The sequence below is a fragment of the Mauremys mutica genome, chromosome 2, assembly GCF_020497125.1.
Source record: "Mauremys mutica isolate MM-2020 ecotype Southern chromosome 2, ASM2049712v1, whole genome shotgun sequence".
NCBI lineage: Eukaryota > Metazoa > Chordata > Testudines > Geoemydidae > Mauremys > Mauremys mutica.
The window spans coordinates 45,028,239-45,047,213 of record NC_059073.1 but is presented as its reverse complement, the minus strand read 5'-3'; the positions used below and the strand labels follow the sequence as shown (position 1 = coordinate 45,047,213).

The following is an 18,975-nucleotide window of genomic DNA, read 5'->3' as shown; positions in this document are numbered from 1 at the left end:
CCATTGTACTCAATAGGAGATTTGCCACTGACTTCACTGGGGCAAGGATTTCACTCTTAGTGTTTAACTAGGGTTGCCACCTCTCCCTGCTTTCCCAGGATTGTCCCATTTTTAAGTAGCTATCCTGGGAAATCTGTAAGGGTGCTCACTGCCAGCTGTCCAGTTTAATGGGCTCAGCAGCATCCTGGATGTCCTGTTTTTTTGTACCTCAAAGGTGGCAACACTACATTTAACACCAAAAGAGTATTCTACATAGCTACATTTAGGAGCAGAAGTTATCTAAAAATTCCTAGACCAAAATCTTACTGGGACAGATTACTTCTTACTATTTGTGTTTTTGTTTGGTAGGCATAGGTGCTGACTCTGTGTGGGTGCTTCAGGGCTGGAGCACCCACAGAAAAAAATTAGTGGTGCTTAGAACCCACTGGCAACCAGCTCTTCCCCACCCCCACCCCACCGCACCCCCAGTGCCTCCCGTCCCATAGCATCCCATCAACTTCTCCCCATCCCTCCCAGCGCCTCCTGCCCCGCTGCAATCAGCTGTTCCGTGGTGTGCCGGAGGTGCTGGAGGAGTGGGGGAGGAGCAGAGATGTGGCATGCTCGGAGGGAGGGGTTGGAACTGGGGGGGAAAATGTGGGGTGGGAGCAGGGGCCTGGGGCAAAGCGGGGCTTGAGCACCCCCAGGCAAAGGAAAAAGCCGGTGCCTGTGTTGGTAGGGGGTTGTCCTTGGGTGTGAAAATTCTTGCCATTATAAAAGCTCAGTTTTTACAAAAACTGGATTTTAACCCTAACTTGGTCTGGCAGCGTCCCTCTTAGTGAAAAAGGTAATCAGCAAATGTTGTTGGTACAAGAGAGAACGGAACTTTGCAAATCAAATCCAGCCCAGATTGCTAGTAATTATGAGAGTTGTTATCCTCTGGCTGTTAAATGGCCTGTATGAAATGAGTTGATCTCCTTGAACGGTGTCTGTTGGTGAACAGGAACCCTGGGCATGCTGAGGCAAAGGATTGAGTGGGCGTGGAGGTTGCCTCTCCAGAATACTAGTGTTAGGGCTGTTGGCAGTAAAGCCCAAGGAAATTTATGCTGCTGCTTGCAGTGCATCTGTTCTATGGATAAACTGAGGACTTGACTGTGCCGGGTTGTAAATCTTTCACATTGCATTGGCACTAAACTCACTGAAAACTTGAGAAAGAAAATCAGCAAAATAAGAGAATTCATCATAATTTTGTAGACCTATAATGAGATTTTTAGTACTCTGGATCTCAGGCTTATAGTTAAAAGGAGTTTGAAGTTCCCATACCAACTTTTGGCATGGAAACTGATTTTGTTGATGTGATGCTGCCTTCTGCAACTGTGTGTAAAATATGGCATCATGTAAGTTACAGTTCAAAGACTCCTGAGAGACAACTATAGAAAAATCCAAATGCATATTCCGCTGACAATCATGTAGTCCTTACAAACATATCATCAGTGCATTATGCTACCTTGGAGACAACATGAGTTTCAACTTTATACACCTTCTCGGTTCTCTTTTGTTTCATTTCTCACAACTGAGCTTTCTTTTGTATATTCCATTTGATTTGATTTTTTGTTTTAAAGTTTAGTATTAAGACCTGATCGGAAACATAAATATATGTGTTGGTTCTTGTGGAAAATGTCTTTAAGAAGCCTATCTGCAACCCTAGCATCCCCTAGGATGTTGCTATGAAGCCAGCAAGAAACAATCTAACAAATTAAGATGGTAAATGTAGTTATGTATAACTGCATTACCCAAATAGCTGCAGGTTCCCACTCATGTCCTTCCTCTCATCTCCCTCTTTGTTTTCTCACTAAGTGTCATGTCTGAAATCTAGATTGTAATTTGATCAGAGCTGGGAGCTCATCTTTGTCTCTCCTTTGAAATTCCCAGCACCCTTTCAGGCACTGTAAAATAATTACACCTTGCTTGCATAATTGTCCTGTTGTGTTCTCCCACTGGTTAGTCTAGAATCGCAGGTGAAACATAAAACTTATTTGTGGGATCAGTTATATTAGCACTTTGGTCCAAGCATTTTCCATTTAAGTAGAAGAATACAGTTCTTTCCATGATGTAGCTATAACTCTAGGTATCTGGTATAATGTGATTATTTACATATGTTTAGTTAAATTATTGGTTACTTTTTATTAATTATGCTTAATAACACCAAACTGTCAGCAGAGATGTGGATTTTTTTGCCAGAGTGTTTGTATGTTAGGATGTACACAGTAGGCACTCTTCCGTCTTTTACTGGTAAATCAGATTAGAAGATTTTAAATGTCCGGTTAAAATTTGTGAAATTGTCTTAGGTCTGACTTCTGATTTTGTTTAAATGTAATGTGTTTGCAGACAATGACTGGTATTTGTGTCACGTGACAATTATTGCCCCGGAAGAGGATCTTCTATTCTGGGGTATGTACCCATACCCCTATTTGGCACGTGTTGATCCTGATGCCCGGAAAGGCACTCTGATCTACCAGCTTGTGGCCTGTTACAATAACAATGAAAACTCCAGTGTTGGGATAACTTATGCACTTATTGCAGGTAAGTCCTTTCTGAATCAACTGATTAATCTGCATGATTGTGAGATTTTTATTTTAGCAGTTTCCAATTTTGTCATTTAGTTAATAAGATTTCAATAGAATAGACTTGTTTAGACATACTGGGTGAAGGTCAGAGGTGATGAGTAAAGTGGTGTAAATTAAACCAGTACATTAGTGTAAGGGAGTTGGTTACTCCCATACAAAGTGACCAGAATCAGGCTAAGGTCTGGCCAATGCTGCTAAGGGCTTTTCTACACGGGTGGTATCAGGGGCGGCTCTAGACATTTCGCCGCCCCAAGCATGGCGTCATGCTGCGGGGGGCACTCTGCTGGTCCTGCAGCTCCGGTGGACCTCCCGGAGGCGTGCCTGCGGAGGAGCCGTAGGACCAGTGGACCCTCCGCAGGCACGCCTGCGGGAGGTCTGCCGAAGCCATGGGACCAGCGGACCCTCTGCAGGCATGCCGCTGAAGGCACCCTGCCTGCCGCCCTCCCGGCGACCGGCAGAGCGCCCCCTGCGGCATGCTGCCCCAAGCATGCACTTGGCATGCTGGGGCCTGGAGCCACCCTTGGGTGGTATAAATCAGATCAAATCAAGTTAATCTGGTTTGCAAATGTTTGCGTACACATGATCCATCACTACATATTTATCACAGACTTAGAAGTCCTCTTGCAAAACAGACTGGGTTTGCTTCAAATGGAATTAGTTTGGTCCATTGTGTGTGTGCACACAATTGCTGTATGCCACTTCTTGTGTGCTTCCAGTGATTATCCCATAGTGCTTTGCAGGTTGACTGTTACTGACCTGTCCATTTACCTGTGTGCCCTCCCATGCTCTTGTATCAAATTCTCAGGACAATACCTCCCCACCTTTTAAAAGCTGGCACAGAGCCACATTTTGCCCATTTGCTCCTGGATCCTGGTGTATCATTCTTGCAGTGTAGATGCAGTAGCACTCCTGAAACCACACAACATGCCTTGCACAGTTGCATTGAGCCATGCTGAGACCCTGGATCTCATCACCATCTGGGGAGAAGCTTTGGTTCAGGAAGCTCTTTTGGCCAGATGCTCCCACAGCCATAGCACCTGCAACAACCAGAGCGTCAAGGACAGGGCCTCTATGTACTGCTGAGAGGTTGGCCTTTTGAAGGGGACGTAAAAGGAAGACTCAGGACAAGATGTTTGTAGAGCTTTTGGCAGAGAGTTGAGTCTGGTTTTACTCTGGGAAAGAGGCGGAGGCTTTAGGTGCAGACCTAGAGGGAGAAGGAAATGCAGCTCTCCTGGGAGATTATGGCAGTGGCCAAGGACAGCATTGCCATGGCCAAGAAGAGCATAGAAAAAGACAGGGGAGAGGCATAGGCAACTCATGGATGCTATCCTGAGCCAGAATGTTCTCCGGAACAGCTCCTGTTAGGCCTGCAGTCCCCGAATTTGGGATCCAGCCATGTCCTTTGCAACCTGGGCAGTACTGGGTACTGGGACGAGCAGCAAGTCCTCCCCACCATACCCTTGCAGCGGTGCTACCAGTGGCCATTCCCCTCTCAAAACAACCTCGGGGCACTGAGAACACTGGCTCCTGGGAGCCCAGCACTTTCTTGAGTCCAGCAGTGCCCCTGAAAATTCTGACCCACAGCACTTAACCGTGGAGCCCATGCAGGCAAGAAGAGGCAAAGGACTGGCTTATACTCACCTGTAACTGTAAGGCAACACCCCCTGGTTGTCTTTGCACCATTTGTACTGGTGCCCTTTCAGTTTTGTCTGCACTGTTGCTTTAATTAAAGATTTGTTGATTAGTAGACTGTTTAGTTAAATGTATTTTCAAATACAAAAACATAATTTTTTTCCATTAGTTCAATAAAAACTGTATTTTTGGTTTTGTTCTTTCATAATAAAAACCATTTTAGTTAATCCATTATGAGTTCTTATTGCACTTAATTATGAAAATCCTTTAAATAAAGCTGAAATAATTCATAGGGGTTTTCAGAAGTACATAGAGAGCATTCCACTTCCGCCACTCGTACGCTACACCCCAATGCTTGAAATGTATCTATCCCAACAGTTCCCCCTCCCCACATGGGCTAACAACCGCACATGTTCAGGCAGGAGACTTAAAATATGAACAATAGGCGTCCCTGACAATATCCAGCTTGGATCATTGTCCTCTTCCTCCTCATCCATCTGCCATCTCTTCTGAGTGCTCTCCTGCTGCCAGAGGAGCTGCTGCTGCTGTAGAATATTCTTCTGCTTCCACATCATCTGCTTGATGGTGCGACAGGCAAAGTCCAATGCCAAATTCATCCAGCTTTGACTGCTGTAATACAGCCCAAGCAGTCGTCCTAGTGCATGGAGCATTGCTGGGTCCACGGAGGCAGAGAAGGAATTAGAAAATGGCACAAGCCTGCCTGGAAAGGAAGTGTGTGGCAGAGAGAGTGGAAACATGAGATTTAAAAAAAATAAAATTCAACCCACTTGACTTCCCACAATTCACAGTGAAAACAATCCCAGGGCTCACGCAGTTCAGCATGCACATGGGATGCCTCTTCCATTCTCAGTTCACATTGTCTGAACACACGGAGATGGTTTGCTATGAACTGAGGGTGTAGTGTTCTTGGGGGAGGGGTATCCTGAGCTGGATTACTGACACAGCATTCAATGCCTTTTTTGGGGGGGCTGGGAAGCCACCGTGGATTGGTGGGGAAAGGATTATTTTGCAGATGGGGGCTGACCAGCAGTGGCGAGAGAATTTCAGGATGGGGAAGGCTACTTTTTTTTTTTTTTTTTTTTTTAGATCTGTGCAGAACTGACCTTGGGAGCTGCAATGACAGTATACCAATATGCGGTGTCCCATACTCATTGTTAGGGTTAGATAATGAGCACATGTCCTAATATAGCTCTGTAGTGCATTAAGCCTGAAGGCTGCTGAGTGAGGGCACGAGACAGCTAGCTTTAGAGCTAGAGTTGCGTCCTGGGTGTTTTGTGTTAGTGCACAATATTGGGTAATTAGCGCTGGACTCAAAGTCCGTTGTCCATATAGAACGTATGTATACTGTCTGTCTCACAATGCACAGTATGGACAAGGGGTAAAATAAGAATTGTGTTTTTTTTTAAAAAGGGAGAATGTGTAGAGAAAAATGAGGGGTTCAAAGCCGAAGTTTAAAGGTAATGAAGATGCAAATGAATGTTCTTACTGTGATGCCTCTACTAGAATGGTTTTTGTACATCTATTAATAGGTGGCGAAGAGCGATTTGAAGTTGATATGGATACAGGTATTATAATGACAACCGGTTTGCCTTTAACTTGGAATAAGGAATACGTGGTCACAGTGCAGGCCACAGATGAATACGGCAACAAAAGTCCTTATGCCTCCATCTCCATCCTGGTTGGTTCCAGACTTCCCCAGTTTACTAACGTGTCCTACAGTGTGTTTGTCCCTGAAAGTACTCCAGCAGGAGAAAAGTAAGTGGAAGAAAGCCAGGATCCAGTACTTGGAGAGAAACTTTGTGGAGCACCACATAGTGACTCCTTTGCAACCAGTGTTGTTTGTTCATAGGGCTACACTTGAATTGATATTCCTGTACTGCCGTTCAAAAGGAAAATGTGACTTATTCAAATGGAGGAGCAGTATAGCACAGTGGATTGAGCACTAGACGGGGAACAGGAAGTAGGGGATTCAAATCCCAGCTCTGGCACTGATTTGGCTAGGACAAATCACTACATCTCTGAATGCCTTCCATCTTCCACCCCTTCCTGTACAATGCACACATGCCAAACATCTCCTTTTAGGAGAGAGGTTCCTTGACTTTTGTTAAAATGTTTCTTTTTCTCCATGTTCTGTGCCTCCAAACAGTTTCTCCAAACTAAATGGATTTCAGTGAAAATTAACAGGTTATCCCTATGGTACTTGCCAAGTGGTCCCTATTTATTGTTTTCAAATGCTGCATTTATTGGAATGAGGATTTTTTTTTCTTTTTGCCTAACTCTGTCTCAGAGATCATAAGGATTCTTGTTTGCACAGTGCTTTGAAAAGGAAACATCCTATGACAGTACCTATTTTGTTATGATGCCTCTGTGGGTTCTTGTAAGCTTTCAGTGTTCTGTAGCTGACAGAATAGTAATGAAAATTATCTCTAGCAGTGTGGCCAATGATAAGTTAATTTAATTGTATTTAATCTTCTCTTAGCGGAGGTTTACATTTAAAAAAACAATCAACCAAAGCCTCTGTTTGTGTTGATGTCCTCTTCAGATCCTTGTAGTTCTGGGTAACTTGACACCAGAAATCTGTAGGCTGATTGAAGTTAACTTTGAGGAGACAACAAAATTTAAAAAGGTTGGGAGATTAGATTCATGAGCAGCTCTTCAAAGCGCCACTCGCTAATGACAGGCAAGCATGGGACCACTTGGTAAAATTTAAAGGGAGACCATTAACTTCTATCTACCTTTATTTTTACGGTTACAAGTGGCACATAAGATTATTGTGACAAAGACATTAGGGAGAAATACTTTCTATTTTTCCAGTGTTCTTGCTTTGCACACATCCCCAGTATAGTCAGTTGGTGTCCTGCGTCTATATGGGTTTTTCACTCCACAACAAGGAGAGGAAAAGATTTTTAAAATGTGTTTGTAAAGCCATAAAAATTGGCAAGGAGACTTAGAGGCAGGCATAGAAAAAGCTGTTGGTTTTATAGGGTTTATAGAGGAAGCTGAAGGTATGCCTCTTTATAGTGATGAAGGGATGAGAAGGAATTTCTGTATGTGGCTCGTTGGCTGAGTTCCTGCTGAAATGAACGATGCTGCTGGGATTGTAGTGATTCATGATGTTAATGCCTGGAGCGTTATATAGGAGTCTTCTATTTTAAATCTAAATAAATAAATAAATACCAAAAGTACTCAACTATTTTTTAATAGACTAGATTTCAAGTTGCCAGGTAAACTGTGTTTGTGTGTGGTGGGAGGAGGCTATTTTTTCTAGATTGTAAAGAAAATCTTCCAAACATGTATTCAGTGTAAACTAGTGCTGTCAATTAATTGCAGTTAACTCACGTGATTAACTCAAAAAAAGAATGGTGATTAATCGCAGTTTTAATCACACTGTTAAACAATAGAATACCAATTGAAATTTATTAAATATTTGGGATGTTTTCCTACATTTTCAAATATACTGATTTCAATTACAACACAGAATACAAAATGCATAATGCTCTTTTATATTTATTTTTTATTACAAATATTTGTACTGTAAAAAGATAAACACAAGAAATAGTATTTTTCAGTTCACCTTATACAAGTACTGTAGTTCAATCTCTTTATCGTGAAAGTACAATTTACACATGTAGATTTTTGTTTTGTTATATAACTGCACTCAAAAACAAAACAATGTAAAACTTTAGAGCCTACAAGTCCAATCAGTCCTACTTCTTGTTCAGCCAATCACTCAGACAAACAAGTTTATTTACATTTATGGGAGATAATGCTGCCCACTTATTTACAATGTCACCCGAAAGTGACAACAGGCATTCGCATGGCACTGTTGTAGCTGGTGTTGCAAAATATTTATGCTCCAGATGCACTAAAGATTCATATGTCCCTTCATGCTTAAACCACCATTCCAGAGGACATGTGTCCATGCTGATGACAGGTCTGCAGACCGGTACATGTTCATTTTCATCATCTGAGTCAGATGCTACGAGCAGAAGGTTGATTTTCTTTTTGGTGGTTCAGGTTCTGTAGTTTCTGCATTGGAGTGTTGCTCTTTTAAGACTTCTGAAAGCCACACCTCATCCCTCTCAGATTTTGGAAGGCACTTCAGATTCTTAAACTTTGGGTCGAGTGCTGTAACTATCTTTAGAAATCTCACATTCATACGTTCTATGCATTTTGTCAAATCTGCAGTGAGTGTTCTTAAAACAAACAACATGCTGGGTCATCATGATTTTTTTTAATGAGCATCATCAGCCTGGAAGCATGCCCTCAGGAGTGGTGGTTGAAGCATGAAGGGACATATGAATCTTTTGCGCATCTGACACGTAAATATCTTGCAATGCCAGCTACAAAAGTGCCATGCGAACATCTATTTTCACTTTCAGGTGACATTGTAAACAAGAAGCAGGCAGCATTGTCTCCTGTACATGTAAACAAACTTGTTTCTCTAAGCGATTGGCTGAACAAGAAGTAGGACTGAGTGAACTTGTAGGCTCTAAAGTTTTATAGTATTTTATTTTTGAATGCAGTTATTTTTGTGCATAGTTCTACATTTGTAAGTTCAACTTTCATGAGAAAGAGCTTGCTCTACAGTACTTGTATTAAGTGAATTGAAAAATATTATTTTTTTATTTTTACAGTGCAAATATTTATAATAAAAATTAAATATAAAATGAGCACTATGCATTTTGTATTCTGTGTTGAAATTGAAATCAATATATTTGAAAAAGTAGAAAACATCCAAAAATATTTAAATAAATGGTATTCTATTGTTTAACAGTGCAATTAATTGTGATTCATTTGTTTAATCTCTTGACAGCCCTAATGTAAACAGATTCAGGTAAGGCTGGCTTCATTGCCGCTGCTGCTGCTACTACAGAGTAGCTTTGCCAAGCAGCAGCAGGGTGACACTGACAAGACTGGTCAGTTTTATTGCTGCTATTCAGAAGCCTCTGATCATCATGGAACTGTAAATATTTGAGTAGCAGAAGAGGCAGATGCTGGAGTTAGTTGCAAGGGAGGAGAAAGTAGGCTGAAGAAGCAGTAAAGTGATGGAGGCCTACCTGCTACCTCTTCAGAGGCTCTGATCATGAACGTACACAATAACTTTCCTGTCCTGCAGATTAGAGGGGGATAGCACTTCAAATAAAATGGGACATACTAGCCAGAGGCTGATATCTACAATGGAGTCCCAAACAAGGCAGTGACAGAACCTGGTAGAAATCCCAACCCCTTTCTCCTTCCCAGCAACTCTGGAAGCAGGGGCTGGGTTTCTCACCAGGTCATTGTCCTGGACCTCACTGGTGGGGCCTTTCCCCTGTCTTCCATATCTACTTCTGTCTAGTAAGTGTCTGGTTAAGATGTTTTCAATCCCAGCTTCTGAAGAAAGATTAAAAGAAATGTATGTAGTTTAGCTACATGATCACTAAGGTAGAAAACTTAATGGTCTGCAAGGATTTGAAGGGTGTAAATACCAAGGAAGGAGTAAATGTTTAGTCAGGTGATTGGGAATAATGGGTTGAAATTAAGAAAAGGCAAATTGTTACCCAAGATCTGATATAGTGTGGAATAGTGCCCCCAGGGGAGTGGCAGAGTCCCTTCTGCAAGAGTCATTTTGAATGTAGACCAGATGAAGTATTAGAAGATATTTGCAGGGGCCAGTCCTGCACTTTTCTGCAACTGGGCTATGTGGCGTAATCTGCCTTCCGTCTCTAACTTCTCTGACTCTCCTAGTGAAACAGACTATAACAAGCTGGCTAATGACTATGCTATTGTTCTTCACAGAGTAGCAGTTGTGGAGGCTGTTTCCTTCCAGAGCCAGCCTCTTTCTTACACTCTGCTGATGAACCCCAGTGGCCTTTTTAGCCTGGGCCAGGAGAGTGGAGAGCTCAGTTTGACCCATACAGTGGATTATGAGAGCGAGCACCATCTCTATCACTTTCTCGTGAAAGCAGTGGAAGCTGAGAGCGGATTTAGCAGTGTAACTGAGGTATAATGAATCTCTTGGCTTTGCATGAATACAATGAATCACCTCACTATAGTAGCTGTTTCCTCCATCAAGATTGTATTTAGTGATCTCATTACATACACTGACAATCTAAATAACAACACAAAGCTGCGTGTAGATTGGGAGGGAGGATGGTTTTATTGTCAAGGCAGTGGACTGAGAATCAGATCTGGGTTCTGTTTCTGGGTCTGCAAAATACTTCCTGTGTGACATTGGCCAAGGAACATTTTATCTTTGCCTTAATTTAAAAAACATAATCTGTTCAGAAAAAACAGGTTTGTTGCTTTCTTACTCTCAGAGGTGTTGTGGGAATGAGTTTGATAATGTCTGAGAGCAGTACAGAGATATTACAGTAATAGGTGCAATAAGTACCTAGATACTCAGACTGAGAGATGTATGACTGTGATGCATTATGAACTACAATGTGCTGAGCAAGTGCTGAGCAAAAATAGCAAAAATGTGACAAAGTATGTGTAATTTTTCCTGATTCACTTGTGACTCAAAAGCCAAAGCTTTTTCTGTAATGCTGGTTTCAGATTGAAACATAACATGCATTAATATGTAAGAATTGATTTTTGAGCCACAATTTTAGATTGAGTTTTTAAAAAAATTATATTTTTTAATGAAAATAGGACACTTCCAGTCATGGGGTCCTGATTTTGATTTTTTTTAAATGGCAGAAAGAGGAATACCTTGCCTGAAATTGGACTAAGTTGGTAAAGTATAAAATGTGAAAAACCTTCTGATTTTGAGGTTTGCATATTTCATAGCAAATATTTTGCAGGCTACATTGTACTGAGAAATTTTAGCGCCCAATGAACATTATTTTAAAATGGAAATGAAGTAAATTGTAAAAGTAAATGCATTGAGTGATCAGATGTGAGGGAAAGGGGTAAAAACTAACAAGGCTGACCAGAGCCAATACATCAGTGCTCTCACACATTTCATTTCTGGGAAGCAGCAGGTCAGTCCTGGTAGGCCTCTCTTCAGCAGACACCTATCATTTTCTGTTTAGTCTTTTCTTCTGCCTCCTATCCCACGCAGGTCATAGTTCATATCACTGACGACAATGACTGCTCTCCAGAATTCCAGCACTCCATTTACAGCCGTGACAACATTCCTGAAACCATCCCAGTTGGCACATCTCTGTTGCAAGGTGATAATTTCGCTACTACCTCTTATTCCATCTTCTCACAAGAATTAATTTGTGATTGTGGTCTACATAATCTGATCAGTTCAAGTGTTTACCATGCCCATCAGCATGGTATCTGAGTACCTTCCAAAAGTGCATTAAAGGATGTGACCAACATCTGTCATATGTTTTTTTTCTTCTTTCTCTCTCATGAGGGAATACTGTTTGTGGATTTTTATTGTGTGTATAATGTGCTGTGTGGCATCTTTCTTTTTAAGTCAGGCTGAAGAAGTGTGTCCTGTACTTGGAATGGAAGTTGGTGAGGTTTGAGTGTAGTTCTTATATTCTGCAGGGGTTCAAGCCATAGTTATGGACTGATATCCCCCTGAGAAATCTGTCTCCTACACAGATATCTCCTCTGCAGTAGATAGTTGCATTGTTCCACAGGAGCAGAACTGTTGACCTTCTCCCAGAGCTTGAGATGACCTTCTAGGTATCTTGAGCCTAGACCATTGAATGCCTTGAAGAGGAGGACTGAGATCTTGAACTTGAAGCAATATGCTATGGGGAACCAGTGTAGCGAGAGGAGGACAAGTTTTATGTGCTCATGGTAACTTGCGTGGCTGAGAAGGCGAGCTGTGGCATTCTCTACTAGTTGTAGTTTCCTGCAGGCTGACTGTTTCGTGCCCAGCACCCTATATAAAGTATCAACTCAGGGACATCAGCAGGCTAAGCCTCTTAGACATATACTCAAGGAAGGAATAGCTCACCTCCCTGATGCCTGGAGGTGAGGCCTGATGCCCTGTAGGCGGGGAAAGAATGCCATTGTCTGTCTTTAACAGAGTGGCAGCAAGTAAAATAAAATATACCATCAGCAACTCTTCCACTTCTGCAGCACACCCTCCCGGACATAGGAAACCCTTCCATGCATGGGGACCTCTTGCAGCTGACTGCACATCAGTCTAGGATCACACACCATTAGTGACACTGATTTAATTTGGCCATCTCTTGTCTTTAATCAGTTACAGTTATTTTTCTGTTTCACACTCTGGTACGGAGAGGCCAAAATCTCTTCAAAAAGGCAGGTGCTGTGGTTTGTCAGTACACATGGCATTCACAGGCTTTATAAAGTAGGTTTTACCATGGTGTAGTCGAATTAAAACGTGGTGAAGGAACAAACTTTTGAAAAGCACGTGCAGTATATATTGCTATGCATGTGGTATATCGTTCCACATTGCCTTAGAGATGCATATATTGTTACTTTGAATATAAACTTGGAGTGCACAAGAAGATAAAAGTGAAATAGAAATGTCAGCTGTTGAAAGATTAGAGCTATAGAAAATATCTGTGTACCAAAATAGCATCATAATTGCAAGGATGTTATCAGCCTAAATTTCATGTACTTATGTTACAAATAACATCATAGATTAAATCTGAATGAATTGTTCAGGGGTGAAAGTAACTTAACGGATTTACCAGTATGCTGGAGTCCTGCACGGGGGGCATGGCCTCAACCAGAAGAGGCGTGGCCTCAACTGGAAGAGGCGGGGCCTTTAAAGCCCCGGGCCCTTTAAATCCCCAACCTGGGGAAGCCAGTCCAGTCCAGCATGGTGTACTGGCTCTTGCCCGTACACCATACCGGACCGGACCGGCTTACTTTCACCTCTGGAATTATTTGAATTAATACAAAATAGTGTATTTTGTACTATTTTAAGCCACTTCTATTTCAGTCTTCCTTGAGTTATCATAATATATTTGAATTCATAATGTTGCAGGAAATTGTTTATCTGTTAAGATGGGGGGTTAGATTTAATGTAATGAAAACATTTATATTCACAATATGGTTTTAAAAAAATCTCTTAATAAAATTTAAAAAAATCTAAATGTTGGAAGTTACAATAATGTCCTTTTTAAGTGAAATGGAGTTGTATGGACCTAATAACTTACAAAAAGGTAGATATGGAAAATATATTTCTACCTGCTATACCTTAGCATTTCACAGGCTTTCACTGTTCACTTTAATGTCTTTTATTTTTTTCCTTTTATATTTTGAGTAAATAGGTCTGTTATTAATCATTGTTCCTTCAATACTTATTCTCTGTTTTTATTTTGAATAAAGCAATAGTTTCCATCTAATAAAAATAATAACAATTGGAGCTATACCAATCCCTTAGAAGTGAAAGGGACCTTGAAAGGTCATTGAGTCCAGCCCCCTGCCTTCACTAGCAGGACCAATTTTTGCCCTAGAGCCCTAAGTGGCCCCCTCAAGGATTAAACTCACAACCCTGGGTTTAGCAGAGCAATGCTCAAACCACCAAGCTATCCCTCCCCCCACAATCTGTTAGTTTAAACATTACATATGCATGCTGCTTGCTCTGTCAGAGTGTATCTACATCATCACATTTGGGTATTCTGAAGAAGTGTTTAATTTTGAGATGAAAGCCCTCAGATCTACCAATTGAATTAATGAGTTGGTTTAAATTGGTGCCAGCTAAGTGTTGGTGTGAGGTGAAGCCTCTTCATTTGGTGAGAAAAACAGCATAGCACTTAAGAGACAGCGCTAATCTTTTAAGATCACTTTTGGTACAACAGTGTAAACTCCAGCTCTTTGTTAGATTGACTTGCCTGCCTCTGAACAGATGGGACATTGAGTACTGTGAATAAACATTTACCGGAGAAGAACATTTAATCACTCCTTGTACCTGCAGAACTGGAATTAATTTGCAAACTGAACACCATCAGATTAGGCCTAAATAAAGACTGAGAGTGGTTGGGTTCATTACAAAACCTAAACCGAATTCTCCCAATACTAATTTCCCCCTACCGTTACTCACACCTTCTTGTCAACTCTCTGAAATGGGCCATTCTCATTACCACTTCAAAAGTTATTTTTCCTCCCTTAGTATCCTGCTGTTAATTGAATTGTCTCGTTAGACTGGCCTCATACTTGGTAAGGCAACTCCCATCTTTTCAAGTATTTATACCTGCTCCTGTATTTTCCACTCCATGCATCTGATGAAGTGGGTTCTAGCCCACGAAAGCTTATGCCCAAATAAATGTCTTAGTTTCTAAAGTGCCATAAAGACTCCTCCTTGTACCTTGAAGCAGCAGGTAATTAAAAAGAATGTTCGTTATCACGTAGCTAATTACATTTGAAAGGCATCCCTGGGGGGGCGAGGGGAGAGAAATGTTAACAGTGAAGAACAAAACCCTAGTCTGAGCAGCTTGACTTGGTTCTTGTCCCAACAGCGATTGCTTAAATCAAATTTAAAAAAAAAGAAAAAGCTGACTCCACAAACATAACAACAGAAATGAGTCAAAAAGCCCTTGGCCCTCAAGACCCATCTACAGTTCCTTTCTTTGTGCTCCAAGGAGGGTATCTTGGAGGCAGCCTGGACCTAGCTCCTCTTGCAGAGAATTGTTGCCCTATTGAAGTCCCAAGCTTTTCTGTCCCCTTGCTTCCTGTTTCTCCCACTTTATACTTTGGCTTGCTCTCATTAGCTACAGCAGCGATGGGTCTCTCTCCATAATTGACATTTCTCACAGATGAGCTGGGGCAGGTTTGATTTTGCTGTCTGCAGGCAGGGAGGGTTCTTAACCCCTTTGTGCTTTTGTGTTTTGCATGGGGTTTGTTGTCCCCATCACAGCAGAGACACTATTTATGGGTGATATTTTTCTAACTGCCTATTGATTGTGTGGTAATTGCCAGTGTTAACTACCGGTACTTATACAAACAATGTCATGATGCATTCTGGAACATTCTTCCATGGCAAACTCATGTCTCTGGGATCAGTCAATTTTATTTTATTTTTAGTTCTTGCGACAGACTGTGACTCTGGCTCCAATGCTGAGATCACCTACTTCATTCAAAGCACTGACTTTTCCATCACGCCTGAAGGGGTCATCAATTCTCACCAGCAGCTGAACTTTGAGCGAGCAAACCATATGTATGAGTTTGTGGTCATAGCTGTGGACAAAGGCCACCCTCCTCGGACAGGAACTGCATCAGTGCGCATCAGAATGACTAATGTGAATGACGAGGCACCTGTGTTCTCTCAATCTGGGTAAGCAAAGTTTAAACCCTGGAATATTTTCTGTGTTGCAATTCGTTCTGATAATCGTGATTACACTTTGCTTAAGGGGCATATCCTGCCAGTTAATAAGCATCTACTTATGTTCTGAGCACGCTCCACTACCAGTGAAGTCAGTGGAATAACTTACATGAGTGTGTGAGGGATTGGACTGTAAGGGTCTAGATTGTAAAACGTACACACATTAATTGTGACATAGCACATTGGATCCTTAGATCCATTGTTACATTCAGAAATAACATAATTAGGCTGCATTTAATGGAATAACTGAAAGATCTAACTTATAGGGGAATATTTTTGTATGTGTGGGTGCCTTGGTCTTATGATGACTGGCCCTCTAAACACCTGAGCCAGAAGAAGATGGTGGGTATGAAATGCTTGATCAAAACAAGTGTCAAAAAAGATTGCATAGTAAATAACCTTCATTAGATTCTGATAAGTTAAAATGCATTTTCCCTCTGTAATAAATTTAAATTCCTTTTTGTCATAAGTGTAGAATACAGCCATTTCTAAGAAAGTACTAAATGTGTTAACATTTTATACATTGAAGATCTATATTCCCATTCTATATATAGGCTCTTTATACCATCCTCATCACGGCAGTTCACATTTGGGTATTCTGGGATCCATTATTGCAGGGGTGGCCAACCTGAGCCTGAGAAGGAGCCAGAATTTACCAATGTACATTGCCAAAGAGCCACAGTAATACGTCAGCAGCCCCCTATCAGCTTTCTCCCCTCCCTCCCAGCTCCCAGCGCCTCCTGCCCATCGGCAGCCCCACCGATCAGTGCCTCCCCCTGCCTTCTCACACCTCCCGATCAGCTGTTTCTTGGCATGCAGGAGGCTGGAGGGAGGAGAGGGAGGAGCGAGGGCACGGCAGGCTCAGGGGAAGGGAACAGGTGGAGTGGGGGCAGGGCCTGTGGCAGAGCCAGGGGTTGAGCAGTGAGCACCCTCCGGGCACATTGGAAAGTTGGCACCTTTAGCTCTAACCCCGGAGTCTGTACCTATACAAGGAGCCGCATATTAACTTCTGAAGAGCCACAGGTTGGCCACCCCTGAATTATTGTATTGAGACTTTACTACCATCAGTCACATGAAGTTTGTTCTTTTTCTTGTCCCCCCCCCCAGGGGGAGAACTGTGTGTGCCGTGTAGTGTAGAGTCTAGTTTTTTGTTACTTTCCAAATGGTCCTTAGAGGTATGCACAAAATTGCAGGAACACAATCATACAGTGCACACTTCAAACCAAAACTAATTATTTAGGTATTCAAGGGCTCTAGTCTTTAACTGGTTAGACTGTGGATGCCCAAAGGTAAACTATATCACATTCACAGTGAGAGTTCAGACCATTGGCAGCTTATTAATGGGATTAATAGCTATCCTGATAGTAAATGTGCTTTGATTGTTTATCTTTGCATCAGTTACAAAACATTCCTCTCGGAAGATGCTGGTCCCAGTACCTTAGTGGCTGCCATACATGCGAAAGATCCTGATGGAGATGGAGTGTTATACCAGATTGCTGGAGGTAATGAAGACGGCAACTTTGAACTGGATAGCCAGAAAGGTAGGAAAAAGGAAAAGAAGTTTTAAAACATTACCTTACTGTTTGAACCTATGGTAGCTCGGCTTTGTGTCCATGTTGAAAATAATTCATATAGTAATTCAATACATAATTATGAAAAAAGCAAAACAGCACCACATTCATACAGTCTTTTTATGCTTTTCATAAATTAGAATAGGTTCCCTGTTTGGCTAGGCATTATAGAAAGCCACAGGAAGACTTGGGTCTCTGGCTCAAGGAGTTTACAGTCGAAGAGGACTAACCCCATCCAAACACCCCAAAATATAGCGATATAGAAATATGACATTTTTGTTTACATTATCAGTAAAATTGCACTTTATCTTCCAAAATCTAGGCATCATTAAACTGCGCAGGAATCCTCTGCCCAAACTGAAAGGACCTCGATATATATTAAACATCACAGCAATAGATGACAATGCCTCTGGGGGACCTGCCCCTCTGAGCAGCTTTGCAGTGGTTATTGTAGGAATTAATGACATTAATAACAACAAACCTGTCTTCAGAAAGGTAAGATATTTGTCTGTAAACCTTCTCCTCCGTATATATCATCATCTTGGGGATCATACTGCCATCTTTAAGGGGGGGATATAGCAGTGTCTTCTTTGCTTGTAGTAGATGTTGATTTTAAGGGATTATATATGCAAGTATGGTAGATCTTCTACAGTGGAATATACTCCCAGTGTTCTGCAGTCTTCAGTATTTAAATTGGAAAAGGTTCCTTTTCAGGAAAGCTTTTTGACTTCTCTAAGGCACTAAGTAATTGAAGCACGTTTTCTTTCATACTCTTCTCAACCTTGTACTGCAAACACACTGGAACATTTCATAGCTAATTTCTATAGTTCTCTGTGTAATAACTGTTTGTTATATTTGTAGTGCACTGACTACAGCGACAGCACCTGGGTTCTAGAAAACCAGCCCCCAAGCACCTACGTCTTGCAGGTGGAAGCCTATGATGCAGACCTGGGACTTAATGGAGAAGTAAAATATGGGCTTATGCACAGAGATGGAGCTTCACCAGGCTTCAGTATTGATCCAGATACTGGTAAGTGGCCCTACACCTGTTACGTTAAGGCAGAATTGCAGTGCATTTGGGTGCATGCTTCTCTGGCATATTAACAGGGAATTGCTATAGCCATGTGGAGAACCATGTTTCCAGGACTGAGCCAACATCAAACAGTCTGAAGTGAATGCTGAGGAAACTGAAGACTTACCTTTAGTCTGAACACAGGAGAATCCTACTAAAATTATTGAGAAATCATACTTAATTTTTTTAATGCTATAGGCATGATGTAAAATATGGTAATCTTTGGCTAATCTTTAACATCCAACATAAATTGTATTTGATGTGGTAAATAGTAAAATAATCTAGAATATGTGGGTGTAAGCCTACACTGATTTAATTGGCAAGTCAGCAAGGAAAAACAGAAACCCCAATTTACTGGGGTATAAAACTATTCTGAAACATTAACTTTACCTTGGGACAAATCTCACTATAGAAATATAAATAGACTGTACTTGGCAGAGGAGGAAGCATGAACGGATCTACAGTTCTAGTTGAGTGTATATTCATCCCTTTGATGTGAGCTAACAACTCTTTGAACTGGTTAATGTCTGACAAATATAGATTGGAAGTCCAGACTTCAGTTTTAAAATACTACAAATACAGTGGTTATAGCGGCAGAAGGAGATGGTGGTAAACACTGCCACGAGTGTTGGACTAGAAAAATATTGTCCCTATATAAATACAAAAGATGCTGTCAGTATAGAATGGTAATTCAGGATGTAAACATCCAGGGGCGAAAGTAATTTAAAGGACTCACTGGTATGCCGGAGTCCTGCGCAGGGGGCGTGACCTCAACCAGAAGAGGCGTGGGCTCAATCGGAAGAGGCGGGGCTCTTAAATATCCGGGCC

General features: G+C 41.6%; 1 protein-coding gene across 1 annotated transcript in view; it reads left to right on the top strand.

Annotated features, from left to right (window-relative positions):
- Positions 1 to 2,390: 2,390 nt before the first annotated feature.
- Positions 2,391 to 18,975, top strand: part of LOC123364574 (neural-cadherin-like) — a 57,524-nt gene continuing 40,939 nt past the window's right edge. Inside the window, exons 1-8 of the mRNA XM_045006808.1 lie at positions 2,391 to 2,559; positions 5,786 to 6,011; positions 10,038 to 10,242; positions 11,305 to 11,416; positions 15,207 to 15,456; positions 16,903 to 17,045; positions 17,398 to 17,570; positions 17,937 to 18,105. Coding sequence (XP_044862743.1) covers positions 2,430 to 2,559; positions 5,786 to 6,011; positions 10,038 to 10,242; positions 11,305 to 11,416; positions 15,207 to 15,456; positions 16,903 to 17,045; positions 17,398 to 17,570; positions 17,937 to 18,105 — 1,408 coding nt within the window. The 5' untranslated portion in view covers positions 2,391 to 2,429. The remainder of the gene's footprint in view (positions 2,560 to 5,785; positions 6,012 to 10,037; positions 10,243 to 11,304; positions 11,417 to 15,206; positions 15,457 to 16,902; positions 17,046 to 17,397; positions 17,571 to 17,936; positions 18,106 to 18,975) is intronic.